Below are 12,998 nucleotides of genomic sequence, written 5' to 3' on the forward strand. Positions count from 1 at the left end.
ATGCGAGATATCTTACTTGTAAAAAATGAAGCAAAATCAGAAGCCAATTGGGCATCAGATACAGAAGTTGGTTTAACAATTACATTCCTCCGACCAACCAAATTGTTCACAACTGCAGACAATTTTTTTTTATCACCACCACATGAATCAACTTTATTTTGATAATACCTAGCCTTTTGGGCTTTTACAGTGTGAACGACTGCTCTTCTCGCAAAAGCATAACGCAAACGAGTTACTTCGGTCCGCTGCAAGCGCCACTCACGTTCTGCCCTTCTACGTTGTCTATGCAAAGAATTAATGGTTGGACCATATCACGGAGAATTATCACGTACAGTGATTGTTTTTACTACCTCAGAACAATAATGGTCAAAAATTGACCTGAGCTCGTTGTTGTAAGTATCAACCAATTTACCAGAAGAAAGACTTGAAGAATCAATGGAGTTTAAACATTGATCAGTTTCAAAACACATCAACTGGCAGTCAACATTGTTGTAATTTATGAACCTGATGACCTTTTTATATGAAGGGGATTTCGGGACATCAAAACTAAGAGTGATCAGAGCATGATCAGAGATGAGGGGGTCAAATGAGTCAACCTCCACATCTGATACGCACCTGCAACCAACAGGGACAAGATCAAGTCAAGGACATGTCCTGAGACATGAGTTGGATTACTCACATGATTGGAAAAATTGTTTTGGGTGATCAACTCAAGGAATTCTGAAGGAAATGGTGTTGACTCTGGACTGTCAACCCAATAATTGAAATCACCACAAACAAGAAGTCCTCCAGGTTTAAGAGAGAACCCTTCAAGAAACTGCCCAAACACCTCCATAAAACCTCGATCTCTGCCCGGATGACCTGGTCAATAGACAATTGCAATTCTAATGGTATTCTGATGGAAATTTATTAGTACTTCCATAAATTCAAATGAAGATGGGGTCAGGTCTGAGTCAGTGAGAGAAACGTTTGCAAGTGGTGCCGAGTAGATGAGTGCTACGCCTCCTCCTGGATAGTCAGCAGCAGGCCTGGGAATACTAATAATAGAATGTGTCTTAGGCAAAGCATTACGAATAATATCGATATCAGACTCATACAACCAGGTTTCAGTCAAGCACAAAATGTCAAACTCGTGATGATTTAGGGTTTCATTAATATAGTCTATCTTATTACGGATAGAACGAATATTTAAAAGACCCATCCTTAACTGGTTCAAGAGGGACGTAGTCAGTTTTTTGAATGGTCAAAATTGGTGTTTTCAATCAATCTATTCCTATGAGAAATCATAATTGGACATTCTCTACTTGATGCAAAATGGGCAACTGACTGTGACTTTGAATTAGCATCTTGATGTCTTAAAGAGGAGCAGTTGCTGCATTTGGGAGAATTTCTGTTACTACAGTCCTTAGATTTATGGGCTCCAGCACAAAAGACGCATTTAGGTTCATCACTTTTCCTAGAACATCTCTCATGTGTATGACCAAAGCCTTGACAGTGATGACACTGTGTAACCCAGAATCCATCGAAAGTGCGGCGTCTAGTAAGATCCACATAGATGTAATTGCCCTGTTCTACAATGGAGGATCTCACCTCTGGTGACATCTTCAAGACAGCAGTTTTGGTGTCATTCCTTGCCCTTGTGAAGAGAAGGTTGAGGGTACAACCTCGATCAACGAGCATCTTAATTTTATTGTTTTTTCTCAGAATATTTGGGATGATGTCAGAGTCATCCAAGGAAGAGGAAAGGCCTGTCATGGACATTTTAGGCAACATTTTCTTTGGCTCTGATATGCAAAAAGTGTCCTCAGAGCCAAAATGATCAGTCAGCACCCCAGTTGCTTCACCCTTGGCCTCAGCTGCATCCAAATTTTCACAAGCTATATGAGTCCACTCGCTGCAGTAGGCGCACTTCAGTGCTTGTGCACTTTTTGCTACAGACCTACTGCAGCGAGGGCACTGGTGTTGTTTACTTATGATAAGGGAGAACAAAAAATAAACAAAATGACAACAACAGCAAAACGTATATACAATACTACCCGAGATAAACCCGGGTAGCGCCGCCCCCGTTTGTGTCACCCTAATATAGGAGAAAAAAAGAAAACCGAAAGAAAAAAAAGAAAAAAACAGGGTGTCTGCGAGGTCACCACGAGCAGGTGGGGTACAACTTGACTACCCTTCTAGGAAAGGTAACCCAAACCGAGGTGCTGCAAAAGTGCTGAGATGGTATTGAAACTTTTCCCAATTCGAGCTGTATAGCAGCAGCAAATACGTCACTTAGGCAAGACCTCATTGGTTACGATACTGCCACTGTGCAAAGCCAGACTGTAGCACCTGGTGGTTTAGTGGGTAATTCAAGCACTCCAGCCAGATTGAGCCTGTGTAGGTGTATATTCAAGGGGTGGTTGGGATTTATTGTTCATATATTCCACTCAGGGATGAGTGAGGCTGGTCACTAATCTTAAATGAGAGGACCAACTTGCCTAGCCCTTGGCTTCTATGCTCGTCAAGGGACAGTTCTGGATTAGATAATGAATGAATGAATCATCATCATCATCATCTAATCCAGTGTTGCCCCATGAGGAGCCTAGGAGCCCGGGGCTAGGCAAATTGGTCCTGACATTTAAGATGAAAATGACCAGCCTTACTCATCCCTGAGTGGCATTACGTGAGCAATAAACCCCAACCACCCCTTTGATCTAAACATGCACCAGTTCAATCCGACTGGAACGCCTTAATTTGGTTATGTGGTTGCCACCCAGTGTTGTAAATGGTTTCCTGGTGAACAGGAATCCATTTGGCCTGTCATTCAGTGTAGAGTCACCCATAGACAGAAGGAAGAGGAAAGAATGAAGGAAAGAAATACAGAAGAGGAAGGAAAAAAAAAAGGAAGGTAGAGGGGAAAGGGCAAGCACCCAAGTAGCACTACATCGTGAGTGGCTCGTGAGTGCTGCTGCCTACCACAAATGAATTATTATTATTATTATTATTATTATTATTATTACTATTACTATTATTGTTTTCAGTCACCATCCATCCATCCATCATCCAGAGACATGTTTGGAAATCTTTATATACTCTACTTACTGCAGTAAGGTCATAAACTGTAATATACTGTAATAAAGTAAGAATAACAGTCTTTGGGTTACCATCATCATCATAACTCTCATGGACAACAACGGAAGTTATGATGGAGTTTGGCTGGAGAACAGTACACAGTACAGTGCATGACTGTGTTATGCATCGAGCTGTAATGCCAGACTCTTAAGGCAACTGTCCTCCCATGTAACACTGGTCAGTCTTGGTGGTGGTTATCTCTAGCTTAGGTGCATAGCACACACACAGATCTCACCTTCCCATCCTACCCATCCCCCTCATCCTCTTTTACCTATTTTTTTCTTGTCTGTAGTTCTGAACAGCATGAAATAGCAAGAAAACAGAGTTAGGGATAATATCTTGTAGATATTTGTAGACTTTTGAGACTGAGTAGGAAAATCTTTAAGAAAGTATATTTTATAGGAACTTTGATGATGGACATTGCAGCATGTCATCCTGTTCAGTGACACATAGGTTTGAAGCCTAAAACATCACATTAGCACTGTTTGGGTCACACTGAAATAAGTTAAATTGTTGGTAATGTTTGTCTAAGAAGTTTTTCTGCCATTGTTTTATTCAGTTTCTATATGCTATTGTATCCATAAAGTTACCAGCGATTAAAAGTTTCCCTTTCCTTGTAGGAAGGGGAACAATAATACAACCTTATACTCCCTCCATGCCATACAAGGCAGCTTAGGGGCAGAACATGGGAATTTGGAGACCTCTCTTTATGAGGGGAAGCAATACATGAACTTCATCACTTGCCACCTGGATTACAAGTTAGCAACCTCTTACCTTTTTCTCACAAGAAACAGGAGGATTTTTGTGTTTCAAGCTTCAAGTTTCACATTCTCAAAGTTTCTCCCTACCTTTTTTTTAACCTTGAAGGATCAATTAATTGTAATAAAGTGAAGAAGTAAAATTACTCAAGTGAATGAAAATTTGACAAATATTGATTATGTAGAACAGAGTGTGTTAGCTTAAAAATGTAAAATTTTTGTAATATTAATAGGTGTATGTTAATTTTTTTTTAAATTTATGTTCAGCAGAGCTTGATGTGAACATGGAAATATGTAGTAGTACTGTTAACAGATGTAAGAGTTCATGTCAAGCCAGCCAAGGAAGGTATTAAAGACCAGCACAAATTTGAACTAATTTTAAGTTAGTTGGGCATCAGTGCACAGATTAGTTTGCCTATGTCCAGCAATACACTCAGTGTCTGATTGTGTCCACTAGAATATGCAGTACTGTGTAATTGAAAATTGTTGAATGTTAGTACTGTACTGTACTTAAAGAATTTATTTTTTTTCCACAGGTTTTGAAAACTAGATTAGCACTAAGAAAAACTGGCCAGTATAGCAGCATAGTTGATGCAGCACGTAAGATTTACCGTCAGGAAGGGCTGCGTTCTTTTTACCGAGGTTACGTCCCTAATCTCTTGGGCATCCTCCCATATGCTGGCATAGACCTGGCTGTGTATGAAACTCTGAAGAAGACTTACATGCAGCACCATAACCAAAACACCAACCCTTCCATCTTTGTCATCACTGCATGTGGGGCCTTCTCTTCCACGTGTGGACAAATTGCCTCTTACCCCCTTGCCCTCGTACGCACCCGCCTCCAGGCTCAAGGTTAGTTTGAGAACAGGTTATCTACTGATATAATTTGAATATTTCAGGATAGATCTGTTCCTTGTGATGGAATTCTGACTTTATTTAATGGGGTATATTGCAGGTGTGTGCGAAGGAGTGTAAGGTGTTTATGGCACATATGGATCTGGCAAAAGCATATGACAGAGTAGACAAAGAAGGATTGTGGAAGGTTTTGCGCATGTATGGTGTAGATGGTAAATTGCTAGGTGCCATCGAGAATTTTTATGATGGTAGTTAGGCACAAAGAAGGGTAAATGGTCATTTAAGTGATTGGTTCACAGTCAGTGTGGGTGTGCAACAAGGTTGTGCAAGATCCCCATGGTTGTTCAGTATATATATGGGTGGGGTGATGAGAGAGGTAAAAACACAAGTAATGGAGAGAGGGATGGTGTTGTTAATGAATGGTAGATCGAATATCTCAAATTTGTTGTATGCTGATGATGTAGTGCTACTTGCAAATACCTGACAAGAGCTTGGTAGACTAGTGTAGAGTTTTGTAGATGTCTGTGAGTGTCATGCCTTGAGAGTAAATGTTGAAAACAGTAAAGTGATGGTTATTGAGAGTGAAGGTGACTCACAGTGTGATGTTAAAGCAAATGGAGTGAGACTAGAATTGGTGGGAGAGTTCAAATACTTGGGCACAGTGGTAGAAAAGTGAGGAAAATGTGCAAAAGAAATGGGAAGGAGAGTGACACAAGGAAGGAAAGTAACTGGTGCTATGAAGGCCTTAATAAAAACGGAGGCTTGAGTGTTGCAGCTGCATGAGGCTTCCATGAAAGAGTGTTAGTGTCAACTTTAACATACAGATGTGAGACTGTGTGGCATGAAAATGAAAAGTCACGAGTAAGAGCAGTGGAGATGGGACTGCTAAGGAATGTATGTGGAGTACAGAGAGTGGATAGGATACGGAATAATGTGATTCATGAAAGATGGGGGGTGGGGAAGTCCGTGGACACGAGAATCGAAGAGAGTGTACTGAGGTGGTTTGGTCATGTGGAGAGAATGGATGACAATAGAGTGGTGAAAAAGGTATATCTGAGTGAATTTGAAGGAGGAAGAAGGCGAGATAGACCAAGAAGCAGTGGAGGGATATGGTGGATGAGTGTGTGAGGAACAGAGGTATGGAAGTTGGTGAGGCTAAGGGACTGACAAGAGGCCAAGCTGGCTGCATGACTGTTGTACTGAGAAGCACATAACCTGGGATTTAGCACCCCATTTTAAAGTGACAGCGTTCTCATTGACTCTGTTAAGTAGGTATACAGTATGTGAGGCTACAGAACATGGTGAATTTTTGGGGGGGCCTGTCTGGTGGAGGCAGGATTCCATGGGTTTGAATGATGAGTGAATGGAAGTGTGGCCCATTGAATTGGGCAAACTTAGGCTGTCTGGATATTGCTTCTCACCCTGCCCTAGGGTGGGAAAGGGGATCCGGATGGTGATTATGATGATGATAATATTGCAGTGAATGAATTCAGTAGTACCTCTCCTTGTGCAGACCTTGCTTGTGTGAATTCCGCTAATGTGGTGCCTATAAGCAGTGCCAAAGTTGAACAAGGTGCTTCAGACTAATTTCAGACTACCCATGCAGTGAAATCTAAGCTAGCACATTGGCCAACATCTCAACTTATGTCAAGAATCCAAGGGGTGTGGCCAAGAAATTGAGGGGTTTGAGGCTAGCACCTTGGACTTCTGTAGAGGAGTTAGGATCAGGGAGGGTGTTTAGTTGATAAGGTGGAGTCTTATCATGTTTATATATGAGGCGTTGAGAATAGTAGTGACGTAAGCGCCACCTCGGACGATTTTCAGTTATGTACACCATTGTCTTCCCCTGGCCTTCCTCTGTCTGCGGCAACAACTAAACAGTCAGAATTCAACCCGGAAAATGGTCGAAAACCCTTACCCTAAGAATGGTACCTGCGGCTCTACGCGCGTCACCCAAATCTGCCTAGCGTAAGCGCCATGGGCAGCCAATGGCATGAGGGAACTTGCTCCTGCAGTTGAGTTATTATAGCACTTTATTCCTCCTGTGCCTGGACACACAACCGAGTAGTCAGAATACAACTCGCAACACGGTCGAAATCCCTATAGTAATGAAGGTATTACCGACCCTATGGGCTCACCCAGAAAAATTGCACTCAGAGTTTACCTCCGTGAGCGTATCTGCCAGTGCCAGAAGACGCGGGGCTGAGCAGCCAATGGGAGGCGGGAACGAGCTCCCGTGACTGATGACGCCCCGTTCTCGCCTCTTCCCTTCCCCTCGACCACCACAGTCGTCCTACCTCCTCCCTCCCCACCACACTGAAATTTATTGATTTTCCTTTTTTTCTGTGTGCGTTCGTAAGAACGTTTGTGCCGGCGGTATGAGTGATTCAACGGAGAGTGAGATGACCCTGGAGTGCCTCTAAGTAGAAAAAGAGGGCCCCAATGCAGTGAGTGGCAGTCAAACGTGGTGAAAAAGAGACGCAATCTAGGTGAAGCGTATGTGAGCAGGGTCAGTATGTGAAAAATCCGGTGATTTTACGTAAATTTTTTTTTTTTTAAGATCTACCTATGGAGAAAAACGCAGTTAATGTGGCAATATTCAGATTGTGGTATATGAATGTATTACTGTATGGAAAGCCCTGTAATAGAGCTTCAATTTAAAAGAAACACGAGCTTCCTATCATATCCCACTATAAAGTTATCACAGTCTGAAGATTGCAAAACTTTAACTGCGTTTTTCTCCATTGTTTATATATGGCGTTTACGTCAGTACTATTCTTAATGCCTCATATATATATATATATATATATATATATATATATATATATATATATATATAGTGGTAGGTGGGGGCGTTCACCATCCACTCACTCGATGTAGTGCTGCTCTGAGGCATCTGCCCTTTCCTCTCCATCATCCTTCTTTCCTTTTATCCTCTTCTGTTTTTCTTTCCTCATCATTCTGCCTCCGAGTGACTTTATGCTCCCTCTTTTGTCTTTCTTTCCTTCATTCTTTCCTCTTCCTTTTGCTTGTGGGTGACTCTACACTGATTGACAAGCCAAATGGTTTCTTGTACACCAGGAAACCGTTTACTACGCTGGGTGGTAACTTTATAACCAAATTTTGGCGCCTGGTGGTTTTTGGGTAATTACAGCGGTCCAATAGGATTGAGCCGGTGAAGGTTTATATCCAAGGGGTGGTTGGGGTTTATTGCTCACATAATGCCACTCAGAGATGAGTGAAGCTGGTCACTCTCATCTTAAATGTCAGGACCAATTTGCCTAGCCCCGGGCTCCTACGCTTCTCACAGGGCAATGTAGGATTGGATGATGGATGGATAAAAACCTGTATACAGTAGGCTGTGCCCAAAGGAAGCATACCATTATCTATTGTCTGGTTTGGTTCACAGGGTTTTTAATTGATATTTTGGAGTCTATCATTTTAGTGTGTGCATGCACTTTTTTTTTTTCCTTGTTTCAGGATCCCACCTTATTCCATCCTTAAGTGGGAAAATATTGTCAGGATTATGATGATGATGATGATTTATTTTCCTTAGGCCATGAATGAAATGTAGGTGATTGTATGACTTCTTTCACTGGGTTTGCTGGGGTTTCTCCTTCATTGTTTCTGGTACTTGCCTCACCCTGTCCTCAAGTAGGGAAAAAAGGTCAGGATGATGATGATGGTTGTTGTTGTTGTCGTCGTCATCATCACCGCTTTTGTTACTGTTTGTTTGGTCTTCCTATATCATGCCTTCTCTTTCCATGTGTGTACCATACCCCACCCCATTGATGACGATGATGATGATGTGATGATAATGACGATGATGATGATGATTTGTTTTGCTTGCAGTGATCGTGCCTGGTGCGGTACAGACTCAGCCAATGACAATGGTGGGTCTGTTCCGGCAAATTCTAGCCACAGAGGGTGCAGTGGGGCTTTACCGTGGCATTACTCCAAACTTCATGAAGGTGGCTCCAGCAGTTAGCATCTCCTATGTGGTTTATGAGAAGTGTCGCCAGGCTCTTGGAGTTTCCATGACCTAGATTTCACTGTCCACCATAAAGTCATTAACTTAGGTACAGTAATAATCTTTGCCATTTGTCAGTAGCCCTCTTCATGGTTTTTCAGAAGAAATCACAAATATTTTTTACAGTTTTCTTTAATGTACTGGTCGCTAACATAGACATATCTGGTACTGGAGTTCATCTCACCATCATATGGAATAATAAAAGGTTTAAGCAATTATATGCGTTCTTTATTTCAATTGACAAGTCACAGCATTACCAGAAAACAAGGAATATAATTTCTCTCTCTCAATATATATATATATATATATATATATATATATATATTTTAAGCAAATTAATTACAGTATTGTTTCTTAATCAACAAAAGTGAGCATTGTGGCATAACCATGCCTGATGGAGGCTTGTGATAATGTTGGAAAACTATGCATAATAAAATGAAAGCATATTATATAAGCTACAGTACAGTAAGACCTTGATATAATGGACTTCAATAGACCGTAATTCGCTTTTATCGGACTTGAGGAGCTACTGGACTAAATTCCTGTATATCGGAAAAAGTCCGATAAAGCCAGAAGCAATCTGGACTGCCTGACCACTTCAGCTATGTTCACTACAATAAGGTAAATAAAAGACATGTTTATCAGTGTACAGTACAGTATTATTCTATATATTAAACCATTTGATTAATGTAGTGAAGTTATAACACAGTACAGTACCATAATGGTAGTCAAAACAGTTTAAAAGCCATTCATGTGATCCAGACTAATGTCTGATATATCGGAAAAAGTCCGGATTAGCAAGGGGTAGTCCAGATGTCACTTTTATTGGAATTTCGTATTTTTCGGAATGGTTTGGGCCCCAATTAGTTCGTTATAGTGAGGTCTTACTGTACTGTGAATGTAACCAGTGCAACATCCTTAGACTTTTTCATCTTTCATGTCTGTATGTTGTTGTTGAGAGGTACAGTCGTCAGCACAAATTCGCTGCATGCCTGCTCGTGTGATGTGGTCGTTTTGTCTGGCAACAGTGTATGGGAACTAGTTGTCACACAGGCTTGTATATGCTTTAAAGATGTGTTTGTAAGAATTACAGTAATCCCTCCACTATCCGATGTAATAGAGCCAAAGGCATGTGCGGAAAGTGGTCCCATCCGGAAAGTGGGCCTCTGACTGCTGGTGTATCATTAAATCGTGAGGCCCGTGAAAACCTGAGGATGAGGGCACCAGGCACACTGCAAAAATTCTCTTCTCGGCTAATTTTCACCATTCATGAGTGTATTCATCGCCATAAAACCTACATCATCGTCTTTGTCGATGTTTTTTCTAGCTGATAAGCATGAAAAAAGGGGGGGAAATCAAATACTAGGACCTTAAGGTGAGGAAAATATATACTCACACAGAGTTAAATGAATTCCCAACGTTACAACTCGAAAGTTTTCTAGGACACCCTATAATGTTAGGACATACTGTATATCGATAGAGAATTTTATCAGCTTTCTAATGCGACCAGTCTCATTGTTGTATGACGAGTAGTTGCAGAGAAAATAAGAAAAAAGCAAGAGACATATTCTAAATTTGAAAAAGTTTTTTGTTACAGTGTACCTCCTAACTCTTAAGGTGCTAGTATTTGATTTTTCCCCCTTTTTTTCATGCTTATCAGCTGGAAAAAACATTGACAAAGACGATGATGTAGGTTTTATGGTGATGAATACACTTATGAATGGTGAAAATTAGCTGAGAAGAAAATTTTGGGGGTGTGCCTGGTGCCCTCGTCCTCGGGTTTTCATGGTCCTCATGATTTAATGATACACCGGACTAGTACTTAAGGACCCTAACCCAGCCTAACTTTGAAAGCCACCTAAATAACTCCCTACCAGACATGCATAGCACTTATTTAAACCTATTTAAGACCCTATTCACACCAATAATGGACATAAAGCATGAAATAAATGAAAAGGAACCAGAGAATGAGGAATTAGAAGTGAGTATGGAAAATACTTAGGCCTAGCAGTGCACAGGGTACTTTACTTACAGCACGTCTGTGGCCACCTCCGCTAACTCTCTAAGGCTCTGGTAGTTGTGAAAATGCTCTTGAAGCATGTACAGTAATCCAGTGGTGTGCTACACTTAATTCTTTGCACTGTGAATTATAACTGTTTAACACTGCACTTTCTTCTTAATTGAACCACACCAGTTTCAGGCGCCACTTTGCACTCCACACTCACTCCACGTTTAATCCTTTGCACTCTAAATTCTAATTTCTTAACACTGCACAACACTGTAAATTCCCATGTGGTCTAGTGGCAAGGTATTGCGGTTTATTCACTGTTTATTCATAAAAAACGAGCACGTGCGGCATCGATTACGATGGACGTCTTCCTTGAACGAAGGTTAGGCAGTAACTGGGGACAGGGTTGCCAGATCTGAACTCGGCCACATTACCAAACTCCTCAGTTTTCATTACCAAATTTAACTTTTCATCACCAAATTCTTAAAGGAAGCATTTATTCTTCACTAATTATATATACAAGTGGAAATACATGTAATCACTCTCCTTATAATTAACAGCATGTTGATTATTTTCACACTATGTAGGCTAGCCTACTAATCAGAGAGAGCAGACAATCCACCATCTCCATCGTGTGTATCCTCATACATGTGAAAAATCCGTTTGGCAATGCATTATTCTGATTCATTACCAAACGAATTTTTCATTAACAAATTGGCCCACATTTGGTAATGAAAAATACCAAATGGCAACCCTGACAGGGGAGGAAGGAAGGGGTGAAGGGGCCTTGGTGTAAACAGCTGTTCGGCCCCGTGCGGCAATTTCAAATTACGGGAGGGGAAAAAATTTGGTTTTGGAGTTTTTTTTTTTTTTTTTTGGGGGGGGGGGGGGGGGGGTTGTGAAGGTCCAGGTCCACAATGTTCGGTAAGTGGGGTGTCCGGAAAGTGGGCGTCCGGATAGTATAGGGATTACTGTAGTACTATAAATCACCCAGAATGCAATATTCTTTACATCTGATTAGCATTAAAATGTGCAAAAGAAGACATTTGATATTATGGAATGATGAAACAACCCGTTCTCTCTCCCGTACCCCTCCGGATGTCCCTCCCCAGCCTACCTCTCGCCTCACCTCCCCCTTACCCCTGCTCTCCTCATCTCCACTTTCCTCTCTCCCTGCCCTGTCTACCTTATATGATCCATAAGCGCTAATCTACGTAATGAATCGGACTCTTGTTTGTTTCTTGTGCATTCCTGTAACCTTTTTGCTCCTCAGCATTCAAGAGTTTCTTGCCATGCAAGTCTTTTTCTCCCACTCTTTACTCCAAACATGATGCAGCAGTTCGAAACATTATGGTTCTGATACTGCATCATGAATCAGTGAACAGTGGAGAATGGGAATATTTTCTCTGGAAGGAGAGATAGACAAGTAGGACAAATGGGAACAATGTTTATTTAATTCCGCCTACTGAAATAATAGCTCCTGACTGCCAGCCTCACTCAAACTAACACCAGTAAGGAATACATCACCTCAATGTTCCTATATCTCCCAGCTGCTGGTAGTGACAGAGGGTGGTGAAAAGAAAGACAACTGAAATAAAATAAGTGGGAATGAGATGGGGGGGGAGAGAATGACTCAGACAGGAAGGAATAATGATGATAAACTTTGGATATAGTTGGTAGTACTGCAGGCAACTGGGAACAGGGCAGGCTGGGTTTAGTAAACAGTCAAGAGAGAATTACGATGCACTAATCGAGTTAGTGCTGTGGATAAATGAATGAAGGTAGAGAGGGTGGGGAGAGGAGAAAGTGAAGAGGCATGAATGTGGGTGGGGGGTAGGAGGGAGAGGGAGGGATGGGGGGGATATCAGAAGGAATAAGGGGGAGAGAGGGGGAAGGGAGTTTAGACACAGTTATAATAAGGAATACCAGATTATTACACTCATACGATGTTCCATCACATTCTGTCTACTCTTGCACCATTTTATACTAATGAAATATGGTATACAGAATATTGTACTCTAGGCAGTCACTAGTACCACTTCTTAAAAACACGTCTTTAAAATGCATAAAAGTCTATATGGCAACTGGTCCCCTTATACTGTTGCCAGACAAAAGGACTCACATCACACGAGTAGACTTGCAGCGAATTTATGCCGACGACTGTACATGCACATTTTAGAAGTCAGTGTTAACTCATTTATTACTGTGATTATATATATATATATATATATAT

At 41.3% G+C, this 12,998-nt stretch overlaps 1 protein-coding gene across 4 annotated transcripts in view; it reads left to right on the plus strand.

Annotated features, from left to right (window-relative positions):
• The window catches only part of SCaMC (Short Calcium-binding Mitochondrial Carrier), a 131,569-nt gene extending 119,990 nt beyond the window's left edge, over positions 1-11,579 (plus strand). For all 4 annotated transcript variants that reach the window (XM_080281860.1, XM_080281861.1, XM_080281862.1 and 1 more), the window contains 2 exons: positions 4,409-4,724; positions 8,580-11,579. In XM_080281860.1, coding sequence (XP_080137986.1) covers positions 4,409-4,724; positions 8,580-8,773 — 510 coding nt within the window. In that variant the 3' untranslated portion in view covers positions 8,774-11,579. The remainder of the gene's footprint in view (positions 1-4,408; positions 4,725-8,579) is intronic.
• The last annotated feature ends 1,419 nt before the right edge of the window (positions 11,580-12,998 follow it).

The sequence above is a fragment of the Coenobita brevimanus genome, chromosome 91 (genome assembly GCF_032717465.1).
Source record: "Coenobita brevimanus isolate Jiangsu-jjx chromosome 91, ASM3271746v2, whole genome shotgun sequence".
NCBI lineage: Eukaryota > Metazoa > Arthropoda > Malacostraca > Decapoda > Coenobitidae > Coenobita > Coenobita brevimanus.